General features: G+C 35.8%; 1 protein-coding gene across 2 annotated transcripts; it reads left to right on the top strand.

Annotated features, from left to right (window-relative positions):
- Positions 1-7,339: 7,339 nt before the first annotated feature.
- Positions 7,340-16,195, top strand: LOC114318768 (uncharacterized). Of its 2 annotated transcripts, none has more exons than XM_028265736.2 (3): positions 7,340-7,418; positions 7,896-7,939; positions 15,160-16,195. In XM_028265736.2, the coding sequence occupies exon 3, from the start codon at positions 15,307-15,309 to the stop codon at positions 15,976-15,978; it is 672 nt and encodes a 223-aa protein (XP_028121537.2). In that variant the 5' UTR covers positions 7,340-7,418; positions 7,896-7,939; positions 15,160-15,306; the 3' UTR covers positions 15,979-16,195. The 2 variants fall into 2 exon arrangements, with proteins under 2 accessions (XP_028121537.2, XP_028121532.2); XM_028265731.2 differs by having other exon boundaries at positions 7,412-7,499.
- Positions 16,196-16,411: the final 216 nt, after the last annotated feature.

Below are 16,411 nucleotides of genomic sequence, written 5' to 3'. Positions count from 1 at the left end.
ACATATTATGTTCTTAAAACTCAATCACCTAAACTTTTTTTTTTTATAAAGAACCAGTACATAAAAACAGTCATAATGTCATTGACTTAGTCAAAACCTATTTCCCTCCTATTTGGCATTTCGTTCCATCTCATCTAGACAAGTCAATCACCTTCTGCAAAGATATCATATTCCATCATAAGTCTATAGTCATTAAACCCATTTATGACAGAGTTAATACCAGTAAAATCATTTACCATTCTTTGCATATACACAACATTGTATCCCTTGGTGAATAGGGTCTCCCTTTCTTGTTGCGAAATCTTCCTAATTATACGATAAAATATAGTTATTTTGATTATATTAATGCATAGCTCAAAGTCCTCTTGCATGAAAATGAAACATACAGTCACTCTTAGTTTTTCTCCTTTGATCATCAATTCAAGTCAAAATTTTTTGGTTTCTAAGATGGTGGTTTCAACATGGTGCCATTTCAGAAATCATCCCTTCAAACCTCATGAATCTCATTTCTCCAGAGTCTACAAATTGAGTCAACACAAGAGTCAATTTCCAATATTGCTTTATTTCATGTCCAAATATAAAGTTCCTTGGATATTCAAATGGCAATATCATATTGAAGATAACATAGTCATTAGACAACATTTTGTCAAATGGTGGGGTGCATTTAAAGACCATCACATTATTGATCAAGTCAAAAAAAATTTCCGGTAAATATTTATGCTCCTACTCCAACAATGGTCAAGTCTTCTTAGCAGAATCCAACTGCTTCAGTCACTCAAGGAAGCTCACTTCCTCTCACAATAGTCAGACTTGGAAGCCCAACAACCAACTTTGGGCTTCCCAAATTCAAGTCATCCAAGTTAAAGCCCAAAACAAAGCCCAAGTAAAAAACAAGCAATGAAGAACTCATCCAGATTGCAAAATTATTATTAACGCAAGCCAACTCACAAGATAAAGACAATACTTTAGATGGATCAGCCTCTTTTGATGTCTCTACTAGTCATGATTCATATGGCTCCCAATACCAAGATGCTTAGGACCCATATGCTTAATACAGTCATCAATATTGGATACCAAATATATTCAAAAGCTTCAATCAATACTCTTCTTTTGAGAAAAGCTGCTTCTGAATATATTCAGATTCCCAATCAGTCACTATGAAAGTCACGCCTCTCCAGCTTTTCAAAAAAAAAAAAAAAAAGTAAAAAATGGTCTTTTCAATTACTCACCCCAAAAAGTAAAAATAGAATCCATGAACGGTCACAGCAGCAACCACACAGTTCACATTTGGCTTTTTTCTGGCCTGTGAATTTTTCCCAGGGAGAAAAGAGAAGAATTCAAGTCACCTGCGTCTCTATAAAAAGGGACCTCCTCAGTCATAAGAGAACACATGAAATTTTGGGAGATTTCAAAAAACTCTCTCAAACTCACTTCTTCTAATTTTTTATTTTGTAATCTGTATTTGGAAGAACTTGTATTTTGAAATAATGATTTCTAGTTTCCAGTAAACAATAAACAATTGTAAGTTACTCTTATTTTAGTCTATTTTAATTTGTATTTTGTTTTGATTAAAAATTTATTTAGCCTAGTTTTCATGCTTTTCTATTTAAATAAAAATATTTGCTAGTTCCGCTTTATTTAGACGTATTTTTCACGAAAATGTTGGGATATACCTCCTTATTGGAGTGTGGGACCCAGTTGATTTATTAAAAGAGGTTTAATTTGGCTTGGTTTAGTATAATATATTTTTATATATTATATTTGAAGAAACCCAATTCAATTTGGATACAATTAGGTTTTGAGAAGAAAACCCCAGATTCAAAATATGATGTGTATTGTTTTTCCCAAGAAAAAAAACGCAGCAGTAGCAATTCTTTTTCTTCCCGTGAGAGTGGTTGGGGTATCAATCAATTTGGTGGAATCAAATTTTGGGTGCTTTGGTTTTTGTTCTTGGAAGCACCATTAGTGTGCTTGTTCGGCTGCTTCGTTTTGAAGATAGTTTGGTTCGTTATTTTGGGTCTTCTTCAACTTTGGTTCTGAAGATTTTGGTTCATCTATTTGGTGAGGTCTTTCCTCTTTGTTTATTTGTGATTATTTGGAATTCACCTAAGGGTGGTTTTGTGAGACCATTATTGTCTCGTTTGTAATCGTTTGGAATTATTTGGTTGATAGTGGAATCGGATTTCAATCCCGTGGACGTACCTCACATTGAGGGAACCACGTAAAAATTCTTGTGTTGCCTTTGATTTAATTTTTCCGCATTAGTTTTTATTCCCATTGATTGATTTACTTGTGGGGAATCACATCGATTTTCCCTAACAACTGGTATCAGAGCTTACGGTCTATTTGAGTTTATTTTTTTTGTATAAATCAATGGAAGGGAATGTGGGTCGTATGTCTAGCTTCAATGGAAGCAATTGGGTAACTTGGAAAACTAAAATGGAGGACCTATTATTTTGTAAAGATTTGTATGGACCCATTGAGGGTGATAATGGCAAACCTGAAGGTATGAAAGATGATGAATGGAATAGGCTTAATCGAAAAGCTGTTGGTGTTATCCGTCAATGGATTGATGATAGTGTGTTTCATCATGTTGCTACTGAAACTTCAGCACATGATTTATGGAAAAAATTAGAGGGTCTTTATGATAGGAAATCAGCCACAAATAAAGCTTTTCTGTTTCGTAAGTTGGTTAATTTAAAATATAAAGAAGGCAGCCCTATTCCGGAACATCTGAATGAAATAAAGAGTATTGTTAACCAACTTGCTTCTATGAAAATTATTTTTGATGATGAGTTGCAGGCTTTGATGCTACTTAGTTTTTTGCCCGAAAGTTGGGAGACTTTGGTTGTGACCGTCAGTAATTCGGCGCCTGATGGAGTTGTCACAATGGGCCAAGTCACTAGTAGCCTGTTGAATGAAGAAACTAGAAGAAAATCAGCGGGTTCCTCTCATTCGGAAGCATTTGTTGTGAGAGGCCGAAGCAAAACAAGGGGAAGGAGTAAGACTCCTCATGGTCGTGATCAAAGTCGTGACAAATCAAAAGATGGTTCTTTTTCAAAGAAAGACATTGAGTGCTATTATTGCCATGAGAAAGGGCACATGAAGCGGGAATGCTGAAAGCTCAAGAATAAGGAGAAAAGGCGTGACAAAAGTGTGGACAAGAAGCAAGAAGACACAACGGCAGTTACTACCAATGCTGATCTCATGGTCGTTTGTGAAGATGATTGTATCAATTTTGTGGGCCAAGAGAGCAATTGGGTGATTGATTCCGGTGCTTCTTTTCATGTGAATTCTCGAGTTGATTTTTTCACTACCTACACCGAAGGAGATTATGGTTCTGTTCGAATGGGTAATGAAGGTTTGTCCAAGATTATTGGTATGGGTGATGTTTGCTTGGAAACAAATTTCGGCTGCAAGTTGTTGCTTAAAGATGTGAGGCATGTTCCCGACATTCGCCTCAATTTGATCTCTACTAGGAAGCTAGATGATGAAGGCTTCAACAACAAATTTGGTGATGGAATATGGAAGCTCACAAAGGGTTCCTTGGTGGTGGCTAAGTGTAAGAAGACTCATACACTTTATTCGATGCAAGGAAAAATTTGTAAAGGTATTGTCAATGCACTTCAAGATGATACTTCTACCGAATTGTGGCACAAGCGGCTTGGCCATATGAGTGAAAAGGGGCTGCAAGTTTTGTTCAAGAAAGAGCTTCTACCCGGTTTGAAAGGTACACATCTCAAAACTTGTATTCATTGTTTGGCGGGTAAACAACATAGAGTTTCTTTTCATAAAAATGTTGTTTCTAGAAAAGAAAATGTTTTGGAGTTGATTCATTCTGATGTTTGTGGTCCTTTAAAAGTTAGAACACATAGTGGTGCACTTTATTTTGTTACTTTCATTGATGATTATTCAAGGAAAGTTTGGGCTTTTCTACTAAAAACTAAAGATCAAGTTCTAGAAGTATTTAAGCATTTTCAGGCCATGGTTGAAAGAGAAACAGGGCAGAAATTGAAGTGCATCCGATCAGACAATGGTGGTGAATACATTGGGCCATTTGATGAGTATTGTCGCAGCCAAGGTATTCGGCACCAAAAGACAGTTAAGAAGACTCCTCAACAAAATGGAGTTGCCGAGAGGATGAACCGCACCATTGTGGAAAGAACAAGGTGTTTACTTTCACAAGCTAAATTGCCAAGATCCTTTTGGGGTGAGGCATTGAAGACAGCGGTTGACGTGATCAATTTGTCTCCTTCCTATCCATTGAATGGTGATGTTCCAGAAAGAGTTTGGACCGGCAAAGATGTGTCTTATGAGCACTTGAGAGTGTTTGGTTGCCGAGCCTTTGTTCACATTCCAAAAGATGAAAGGTCCAAGCTTGATAGCAAGTCAAAACAATGTATTTTTCTTGGCTATGGGCGTGATGAATTTGGTTATAGATTGTGGGATCCGGTCGACAAGAAAGTCATTCGAAGCCGTGATGTTGTGTTTCTTGAAGACCAAACAATTGAAGACTTTGGCAAAGGTGATCAACCGGAGCCAAAAGCTAGTGATCTCATTGACATGGATTTATCTCCTTCACCTTCAGTTGATGATGAAAACGGGGGAGATGTGCAGCCACCTATTGAAGATGTAGAGGATGATGCTAATTCTAATGAAGTTGAGCCAGAAATTGAGGAAGAGCATCCAACTCAAGAACTACCACCACAACTTGAGTTGAGGAAATCTACAAGGGACCGACAACCTTCAAGAAAGTATCCTCCCAATGAATTTGTGTTGATTTCTGATCAAGGGGAGCCGGAGAGCTACCAAGAAGCAATTGAGCATGCAAAGAAAGGTGATTGGAAAAAGGCCATGGAAGAGGAGATGAATTCCTTAGTTGAAAATCACACTTATGATTTAGTGAAGTTACCTAAGGGGAGGAAAATTCTGAAAAATAAGTGGGTCTTCAAATTGAAGAATGATGGCAAGAATCTGAGGTACAAGGCACGTCTTGTCGTGAAAGGCTTTGGGCAAAAGAAAGGTATTGACTTTGACGAGATTTTCTCACCGGTTGTAAAGATGTCTTCTATTCGGGTTGTACTTGGCATGGCTGCAAGTATGAACCTTGAAGTTGAGCAACTTGATGTGAAGACCGCATTTCTGCATGGTGATCTTGAAGAAGAAATTTACATGGAGCAACCGGAAGGCTTTGTGGAAAAAGGGAAAGAGAAATTTGTTTGCAAATTGAAGAAAAGTTTGTATGGTCTCAAGCAAGCCCCGCGGCAATGGTACAAAAAATTTGACTCTTTCATGATGAATAATGGTTTTTCTAAAACCACTTCGGATCATTGTGTGTTTGTGAAAAATTTCCCAGATGGTAAATTTATTATTCTTTTGCTTTATGTTGATGACATGCTAATTGTGGGTCAAGATTCTACCATGATAAACAGGTTGAAATTGGAGTTGAGCAAGTCTTTTGCTATGAAAGATTTGGGACCGGCAAAGCAAATTCTTGGTATGAAAATTGTTCGTAATCGCAAAGAGGGGCTGATCTGGTTGTCTCAAGAAAGATATATTGAGAAAGTTCTTGAGAGGTTCAACATGGATAAAGCGAAGCCGGTTAGTTGTCCACTTGCAGGTCACTTCAAACTTAGTTCGAATCAATGTCCTACAAGTGAGAAAGACAAAGAAGAGATGTTGAAAGTTCCTTATGCTTCAGCAGTTGGTTCTTTGATGTACGCCATGGTTTGTACAAGGCCGGATATTGCTCACGCCGTTGGTGTGGTGAGTCGTTTTCTCTCTAATCCGGGTAAAGAACATTGGGCAGCGGTAAAATGGATTCTAAGATATCTTCGAGGGACTTCGAAGGTGTGTTTGTGTTTTGGAGATGGTAAGCCGATGCTTGATGGGTTCACTGATTCTGACATGGCTGGTGATGTTGATTCTAGGAAATCTACTTCGGGGTATTTGATGACTTTTGCAGGGGGAGCTGTGGCATGGCAATCTAAATTACAAAAATGTGTTGCTCTCTCAACTACCGAAGCTGAATTTATTGCCATTACAGAAGCTTGCAAAGAAGAGTTATGGTTAAAGAAATTTTTGCAAGAATTGGGTTTGAAGCAAGAAAAGTATGTGCTTTATTGTGATAGTCAAAGTGCTATTCACTTGAGTAAAAATTCTACTTTTCATTCGAGATCGAAACACATTGATGTGAGATACCATTGGATTCGTGATGTGTTAGATTCGAAGTTATTACAACTCGAAAAGGTTCACACAGATAATAATATTTCAGATATGTTGACAAAGACTTTGTCGAGGGACAAACATTTGAAGTGTCGAACTTTGGCGGGTATGGTTGATCTCTCCACCTAAGTCGGTAGGGGGAGAATTGTTGGGATATACCTCCTTATTGGAGTGTGGGACCCAGTTGATTTATTAAAAGAGGTTTAATTTGGCTTGGTTTAGTATAATATATTTTTATATATTATATTTGAAGAAACCCAATTCAATTTGGATACAATTAGGTTTTGAGAAGAAAACCCCAGATTCAAAATATGATGTGTATTGTTTTTCCCAAGAAAAAAAACGCAGCAGTAGCAATTCTTTTTCTTCCCGTGAGAGTGGTTGGGGTATCAATCAATTTGGTGGAATCAAATTTTGGGTGCTTTGGTTTTTGTTCTTGGAAGCACCATTAGTGTGCTTGTTCGGCTGCTTCGTTTTGAAGATAGTTTGGTTCGTTATTTTGGGTCTTCTTCAACTTTGGTTCTGAAGATTTTGGTTCATCTATTTGGTGAGGTCTTTCCTCTTTGTTTATTTGTGATTATTTGGAATTCACCTAAGGGTGGTTTTGTGAGACCATTATTGTCTCGTTTGTAATCGTTTGGAATTATTTGGTTGATAGTGGAATCGGATTTCGATCCCGTGGACGTACCTCACATTGAGGGAACCACGTAAAAATTCTTGTGTTGCCTTTGATTTAATTTTTCCGCATTAGTTTTTATTCCCATTGATTGATTTACTTGTGGGGAATCACATCGATTTTCCCTAACAGAAAATTCAATATAAATTTAGTATATTTTTTTGTATTTTTGTATATTTATTAATTTTTTAAAATATTTTTCCACAAATATTTTACTTTTTAAATACATCTAAGTAAAGTGCATCTAAAAAAGTAAAAAAATGCTTAAAATTTTAAAAAAATATTCATTAAAAACAAAAAAAATACGAAAAATAAAAATTTCAATTTTTTAAAAACTGAAACCAAACACATTGAATAGTAATTGACCAAGTTTTTATATAATTAACAGAATATATGGAATTATGTAGAAAGTTCTATCTATCTGCCACTCAAGTTCTATATATACTTGGTGGCCTACTTAACAACCACGCTTTAAATGAGTTTGTGCCATTTTCTGTGTTCGTCGACAGATCTACAGGTATGTTTACTAAAGTTTCGTTCTTTCTTGTCTGACTTCATGTTCATCAATGTTAGTTGATCTTGCCCATCCTTCTCCAAAGTAAGTTTTATTATGCTTGATTAAATAGATTTGTTAATTTCATGTTTCATATAGTATAGTATATACATGTGGATGGTTTTTGTGAATTTGTTGATTTCTCTTTTAGGATGTGTTTGGAGTTGGATCTAGATAGAGATTTGTAGAGAAAAAAGAAAATTTCTAAAAATATGAAGGGAAAAAAAAAAACTCATTACATATTTCTCTCTCATTGTTTTTATTTACAAATTTTTATTCATATTCTAGATCCAACACTATCTTGAGTTTGCATCTCATCTAACCGATAATTTTTTTTTTGTTCTCTATGCATATTTATGATGATTTGTGTGTTTCATTGTTGATATGAATATTGTGTCTGATTAAATTTATTTTTTTTTATTTTTTATTTTACTTTTGTAGTTGATCTAGAGCAGATCGTGATTCTGTGGCATTGGTGGTGCAAGGTTTGGGTTGTTTTGCAGATGTGTGATATTTAGTTTTGGATTTGGATGATTCGAATTGTTCATTTTATAAATTAAAAAAAAAATTGTGCAAATTATTCACACAAAAAATTAGATTGATTGGATGATTATAGTTCGATGAATATAACTTTTTTGTATGAATAATATGCTTGAAGGACTATAGAACACTTCGGATCATCAAATATGAACTTGACCTCATGTTTAAGCTCGTGGCGTTCGTTATGGATCCTATTTCGACAATCTATACAACTCATTTTGTAAAACCCTTCATGCATATTATCCATGAAAAAAAAAATTAGATTAATCTGAAAATCGTACAATTTTTATTTTATCATGTTTGTCTCTAAAATATTTTAACAATAATTTATTTATTTTTTCGGAGACAATGTGATAAAATAAAAAGGTGACAATTATTTGATTAACTTAATTTATTTTAATGGAGTTATATACAGAGAGTTTTATAAAATAAATTATTTAGATCATTAAAACGAGACTCGTAGTGAACATCCGGAACCCGAACATGACGGATCAACTATTTATTTATTGAATCTATTCTCCTTTTTGTTGTGCTCTCTCTATACTCATAAGTTTCAACATCAATATATATATATATATATATATATAATTTTTACAGATAGAAACAAAGAAAAAAAAAAATTGTATGTATGTGCAAATATGTATTCATGTATGTATGTAAATATATTATTCTAATTATAATGTTTTACAAATTGAAATAAATTTATATTTAAATTTAGTGTGGTGTTAGTTATATTCAAAATGCATAACTAACCAACACATTTAAAAATGTAATTAACATTTTTTTTTGTTTGTTTTGGTAATTGAAATTTGTTTGTTGAGGACAAATATACTTAATTTTTGAGTTGGATTTCTCTCAATTTAAATATGAATTTTTTGAACTTCAAAGAATTGTTCAAGTTTATTACAGGTTCTGTTTCGATAAACAACTCATTTTGTAAGGTCCTTTGTAGATATTATTCATAAGAAAATATTGATGTGACTTTTATTTTATCGCGTTTGTTTTTTATTCTTTTATTTTAAATAGATAGTCTATTTTAAAAAACATATTTATTCATTTATTCAGAGACAAATATAATAAGATGAAAAATGATATAATTATTGAATCGATCTAATTTTTTTGAGTATTATTATTCAAGATAAAAAAATTAGACCCAATTTTCAAGTCTAGTGATATGACAATCAATTAGAATATTGGAGGTAACACTTTTTCTCATATTTTCTCTAATTATCAACCAATCATATCACTTATACATCATTGAGTCAATGGGTCTAAAAAGTAGACCTGTATATCATTTTTCAATTTTTTTAGGAATGATAGTGAGGGTGTTTGGCAAGAGCTTTTTGGCTAAAATAGTTAATAAAAACACAAAATATTAAAACAGTTAATAAGACAAAATATTACATTTTATACATTCTACATATCAATCAATTATTTTTTCTCTCACAATTATATCTATTCAACAACAAAAAAATCCATAAATCATCCCCAAAATATTTTTTTTCATCTCATAAAATAGCCAAAGTTTACAAAGGAGGCCATACACAAATGATCTTACAATTTTTTTTTATTTTTTTTATTTTTATATCGCTGAAACAGGACGTTTAGTAATTCCACATGCCTATGAAATTGAGAGAAATTCAATCCTTTTTTTTTTTTTTTTGTACTACTGTTTTGTATCACCAATTTTTTACTTGGCAATATTAACTCCTTAATTGAAACAATTATAAATATTTATATATAAAAGTTGATATAAAATTGGTGACAATATTTCGGTGATACATAGCATATTTTTTTTTTTGGATTGTGATCATTTTTATTTCATATATATGTAATGAATGATTTGTATTACATGTCTATCTAGATGCAGAGAGAACTCCTTATTAAATTGAAGAACCAACATGGCTATTAAATAGCCTTACATCAAAGCAGAAAGGAAAATAACAACTCACGACTTTAAAGCCCTAGAATCGTGGTGCATGACTAAATCTAAACAGAAAATAACTTGCCCCTTAAGACTAGGGATTATTATGCAAGACTTCAAAGTACTACAATCCTAAAAACAAGGAAACCCGAACCCTATCAGATAGAAGATCCTAATAACTTTAACATCCTCCCTTAAACTGAATGCTATCAATATTCAGTTTATCCCTGGATATTCACAAACATCCATAAGACCACGCATCTTCACGAACATCTCGAGCTTTAGTGGCTTTGTCAAAATATCTGCAATTTGCTTATGAGTAGAACATTGCACCAATTCAGCAACTTCATCTTTGATGAGATTTCGAAGAAAATGAAAGCGCACATCAATGTGTTTGCTACGACCATGCATGACTGGATTCTTTGACAGTTTAATAGTTGAGATGTTATCGCAGTAAACCACCGTTGGTTTGTATTGACTATGATTAAGCTGCTCCAAAATCCTCCTTAGCCACACAGCTTGGAAAACACTAGATACAGCAACGATGAACTCAGCTTCGATAGTTGAAAGAGTGACTACTGGCTATTTCTTAGAAGACCAAGACACTGCACTTGAACTCAGAATAAAAACATAGCCAGAGGTGCTCTTCATATCGTTCTGATCACTAGCGTAATTGCTATTTGTGTAGCCAACAAGTTCCTTAGTTCCTCCATTCTTGTAGAATAATCCAAAACTGACTGTACCCTTCACATACCTTAACACTCTTTCACTGCTTGCAAATGAGTCTTAGTGGGTCGTTCCATGTATCTGCTAATTAAACTTACTACAAACATCAAATCGAGATGAGTGGCAATCAAGTACATAAGGCTTTCCACGATTTGTTTGTAATATGTCCCATCAATCGTTACTCCATTTTCATCCCTAGTGAGTTTAAATCCAGGAACCATTGGATTGTGCACTGGATTGCACTGGGCTATATTGAATCTCTCCAAAACCTCCTGAGCATACTTCTGTTGACTGAAGAAAATGCCATCCACCCTTTGCAAAACTTCAATTCCAAGAAAATATCTTATTTTACCAAGATCAGTCATGTCAAATTCCATCATCATGGATTTCTTAAAGTGTTCAAACATAATCTCATCATTACCAGTGAATATAAGATCATAAACATCAAGGCACACAATCAAAACTTTACCTCCATCTATCGTTTTTAAGAACAAAGTGTGCTTATAAAGGCATTTCTCAAAGCTTTCTTGAACAAAATAGGTCTCTATTCGACTATACCAAGCTTGGGCAGCTTGTTTGAGTCCATACGAAGCCTTCTTCAGTCGACATACCTTATGTTCCTGTCCTTTTTGTTCATAACCTGGTGGTTGATTCACGAATACTTCTTCATGTATCTCTCCATGTAGAAATCTAGATTTGACGTCTAGTTAGTAGATCATCCAGCTTTTCTGGGCAGCAAGTGAGATGACCACTTGACTGGTATCCAAACGAGCTATTGATGCAAACACGCCAGCATAATCCACTCCATACTATTGACTGTACCCTTTCGCAACAATCCGAGCCTTATGTTTGTTCACTTCCCCATGTTCATTGAGTTTCGTTTTAAAAACCCATTTTACTCCAATTGTCTTTACTCTAGATGGCAGCTCGGTAAGTTCCCATGTATCATTCTTCACAATAGCTTCGATTTCAGCATCCATGGCCTGTCTCCATTTGCTACTCTTCACTGCGTCCTCGTATGTCAATGGATCATGTTCAGAGAATAAGGCTAGATGAGCCACATCGACATTTTCTTCATCGGAGAAGCCCTGCCCACTTAGATAATCTTGCATCTACCCTGGTGGTCGTCGAACTCGTCCTCCATGAAAAGGACTGCCATCACTTGAAAACTCTCCCCTTTCAAGTGAATCACTTGGAACAGATCCTATGTTTTCAAGTTCATGTTCAGGAGCGAAGTTTGCTTCAGTTTCCTCCCCAAGGCTTTCATTTGTCCCTGCATCTTCATCTTCCTCAAATTTCAAATCAGCCAAAATAGTTTCCTTGTGACTATCATCCCAGTTCCACCGTTGGTTTTCTTCAAAAACCACATCTCGACTCACAATTATTTTTTTGAGAAATTGGATCAAATAACCTGTAAGCCTGGGATGCTTCACTTACCCCAAGTAATATGCATTTCAGACTTTTGGCATCGAGCTTTACTCTCTTGCTATCAGGTACATGAACATGGCAAATGCATCAAAAGACCCTAAAGTGACTTACTGAAGACTTGAACCCACTCCCAGCTTCTTTTGGTGTCTTACTTCTCACGGCAAGTGTCGGGCTTCTATTCAAGACATGCATTGTCCAATTCACTGCTTCAAGCTAGAAATTCTTTAGGATTTGCTTCTCTGACAGCATGCTGTGCATCATATTCATGATAATGAGATTATTTCTTTCTGTGACCCCGTTCTATTAAAGTGTGTAAGCTGTCGTTAATTACCTTTGAATGCCATTCTCATCACAGAAGTAAGTGAACTCTTGTGATGTAAACTCACCCCCACGATCAGTTCGAAGACTCTTTACGAATGCATCGGTTTCTTTCTCAACTCTAGCTTTATAGGATTTAAAGGTAAGAAATAAACCCAAGTTTTTCTGCTAAAGTCATCAATAAAAGTAATGAGATACCTTTTTTTGCTGTTCGAGATTGGTTTTATTGGCCCACATATGTTTGCATGCACTAACTGAAGAATTCCAGATGCCCTCCATGTGCTTTCCTTTGGAAAAGGATCGTGATGTTGTTTTTCTATCAAACAATCTTCGTAGATCTTCGAAGGAGCCTTCAACTGAGGCAAACCATCCACCATATTCTTTTGTTGGATTACTTTGAGACCATTCCAACTAAGATGACCATAACGACAATGCCAGAGTTGAGTTTGACCTATGGTTATAGAGGAGAAGCATTTTTCCTCTTTTGGTGGATAGTGACCAAGCACAACAAACATTTTGTTGCATGCCATCTCAGTGTCCATGACTAAACCTTTTTCAGGATGATAAATCTTGCACTTTCTATGTTGCATGAGCATCGCAAGACCCTTCTCTTGCAATTGACCAATGCTTAGTAAATTGTTCTTCAACTCCGACCAAAGAAAACTTCAGTAATCACCTGCACGATCCCATTTATCTCCATTCGAATGTTGCCCTTCTCTTGCACAGTGAGACTCATATCATTGCCCAGCTTTACTTTTTCTCTGAAATTGTTGTCAAATTGTGAGAATAACTCTCTTTTCCCACACATGTGATTACTACACCCAGAGTCAAGAAACCACAAGTGATCTCTTCCTTCCTTGTTGCCATCCACATATGCCATTAAAAGCATCTCTTCACTGGTCTCGACAAAGTTGATCTTTGTATCTCTTGCTCTTTGGGGGTATTCCCATTGAAAATGACCCAACTCATGATAGTGATAACACTCTAGGGTAGATTTATCAAACCTACCCCTACCTCTTCCTCTTCCTCGGTAAGAACCTCTACCACCACCTTTTCCTCCTAGTTGAAGTCCGTGAGTGATCTGAAGGGCTTGTTCATCCACATTGTGACTGCTAATCTGTTGTTCATGCACTAAAAGACTGCTTTGAAGGTCATCTATGGATAAAGTATCCAAATCATTTGATTCCTCGATTGAGCATATAACATAATCGTACTTTGGAGTCATGGATCTCAAGATCTTCTTGATGATCACCACATCCTCCATCTTTTCGCCATGAATGCTCATCTTATTGGCTGTGATGAGGGTTCTTCCAAAATAGTCATTTACCGATTCCCCAGTTTTCATGTGCAACACTTCAAACTCTTTGCGAAGAGCATGGAGTTGAACACGTTTAACTCGTGCTGTCCGTTGGTACTTCTACTTCAAAGAGTCCCAGATATCCTTTGCTGTGTCCTTTTTCAATATTGTCTCCAAAATGGATCGATCAATGGCTTGGAACAGATAGTTTTTAGCCTTCAGGTCTTTCAGCTTTTGATCCTCAATCACTTTCTTCTGTCCTTTAGTGAGATCCGTCCCTTCCGCTACTGCAGAGATCCCAGTTTCCACCAAACTCCAATACACCTTTGGACACATAAATTCTCCATAAGCATACTCCAATGTTCGTAGTGTCCATCGAATCGTGGAATAGTAGGCTACACAAAGTTGCTTTCGCTTGTCATGTTGTGCTTTCATATTGATGGTTGTGATACAAGCTGTTGGTCAGGTCCCGTGATAGAGCTCTGATACCAGATGTTAAAACCAAGCACAATTACCCTTAGATGCATAGAGAACTCCTTATTAAATTAAAGAACCAACATGGCTATTAAATAGCCTTACATCAAGGCAGAAAGGGAAATAACAACCCACGACTTTACAACCCTAGAATCGTGGTGCATGACTAAATCTAAATAGAAAATAACTTTCCCCCTTAAGACTGGGGATTATTATGTAGGACTTTAAAGCACTACAATCCTAAAAACAAGGAAACCCGAACCCTATTAGGTAGAAGATCCTAACAACTTTAACAAAATGCAATTTTATAATTAATTTAAATTAAAAAAATATCATTACACTAATATACAATATGATCACAATCCAACTTTTTGTTTTTGTCTTGCATTTTCACTTTTTAAGTGCAGAAAAGCTTCTTTGACTAGTGCTCTTCAATACTTTTGTCAATCAATCTTGATTTCTCTCTTTTTACCGTTTCTCCGGCCATGTTCCTCCATCATTATCAACAATCCATACATTTTTTCTCATCGAAACCAGTCTTTTAGTATTAGATCTTGATGAAAGTTTTTATTTTTATTATTTTATATATATATATATAAAATCATTAAAAATAACAATTTTGAATATGAACAAGCACCATCAAATCAAATTCATGACTGTGTAACATCTAAGCAAACCCTCCCTCCTCTGTTGTCTCTTTAATTGCATTCGCCTCGGCTGATGACATGTGTTTCAACTCCATGGTAGAATAGCCATATAGATTGCCTTTTTCAAATTGTCCATTTTTTGTCAAAAAATTATTAAATATTCCCAGAATACCATGTGAACGTTCCTACTCATCTTCCATCATCACTAGACTGCAATGTCATGCAAGGGTAAGTATGCCTGCATGTTAACATTGACGTGGTGCAACCATCTCAGGTCATCGGATACAACATTAGGGCTTTATGTCATTTCAAAATCTGTCTCTATTGTGATTTATTTTTTTGTTTTAGCAGAAAATTTTCAAAGTCTCTCCAAAGAGGTAGTAGCAAGCAAGATGGAAGAAAAGCATATTTAGGGGTTGTCCTCCAATTCAATGGGAGCTCCAACTTCAAAGTTTTTTTTTTGTCGAACTAAAAATCAACTTCAAAGGAATTGAGTACATGATCGAGAACGCGTTGCTGAAAATTGATAAAGGGGAGTCAGTTTCTATGGATGCAAAACAAGAGAAGGTCACCATTAAAGGTTCTGCAGACCCTCACCACATCATAAAAGAGCTTAAAAAAGATTTAATAAAAGCAGTTTTGGTGGAAAAAAGGCCACAAATGAAGCAATTTGCATGGGGTGGTTGTTCTGGTGATGGCAATGTTGGTGGTGCCTCGCCAGAGCAAGTTCCTCCAGTACCAAGGGACTTCCCACCACCAAAGCCGCCACCGGGATATAATTATGTTCTATCAGCACCTCCACTTGTTATTGTTGGTGGTAGTGATAGTTATCATCATGGTGGTGGTATTGATGGTTGTAGTGGTGGTCGTGATAGTGGTGATAGTGATGGTCATCATGGTCGTGGTGCTGATGATGGTAGTGGTGGTCATGGTAATAGTCGTAGTGACGGTTATCACTATCGTCACGGTACTGATGGTCGTAGTGGTGGTTATGGTGGTGGAAGAAGTGGTTATCGTCGTTGTGGTACCGGTGGTCATGATAGTGGTGATAGTGATGGTTATTGTCGTTGTTATCGTCATGGTATTGATGGTGGAGGTGAGCTTACTGGTGGTGGTCATGACATGAGCAACAGCTGTCATGGAATTGGTGCAAGTTTCTATTTGGTATGAGCCATTTTTTCCTTTTGTGGTTCATATTTACCTTGTTTGTTCTTTCTAGACTGTTCTAAGTTCACAATTTACTACCAAAATGTTATAATAACTCTGTTGAGGTGTTGTACTGCTGCTACTTATTTTTTATGGAAAAATGTTGCGACCTCCTCTTTGGGAATTCCCACCACCCCTAATACATTGTGATTGGCTAATTTATTTTATTTTTTCCTCTTTATCTTTGGCTGACATGTTTTAGGGTAGCCACTTGGAACATAGGAACCTTAACTGGAAGGACGATGGAATTGGTAGATGTTATGATTAGGAGGAGAGATAGTATAGCTTGCATACAAGAAACTAAGTGGACGGGAGAGAAAGCTAGGGAAATCGAGGAAACTAGTTTTAAACTTTATTATAGTGGTAAGGATAGACGCAAGAATGGGGTAGGAATCAT

This window comes from Camellia sinensis, chromosome 1, assembly GCF_055761805.1.
Source record: "Camellia sinensis isolate YWXY chromosome 1, ASM5576180v1, whole genome shotgun sequence".
Lineage (NCBI taxonomy): Eukaryota > Viridiplantae > Streptophyta > Magnoliopsida > Ericales > Theaceae > Camellia > Camellia sinensis.
Note: the sequence above shows the minus strand (reverse complement) of the source record. Positions and strands in the feature narration are given on the sequence as shown.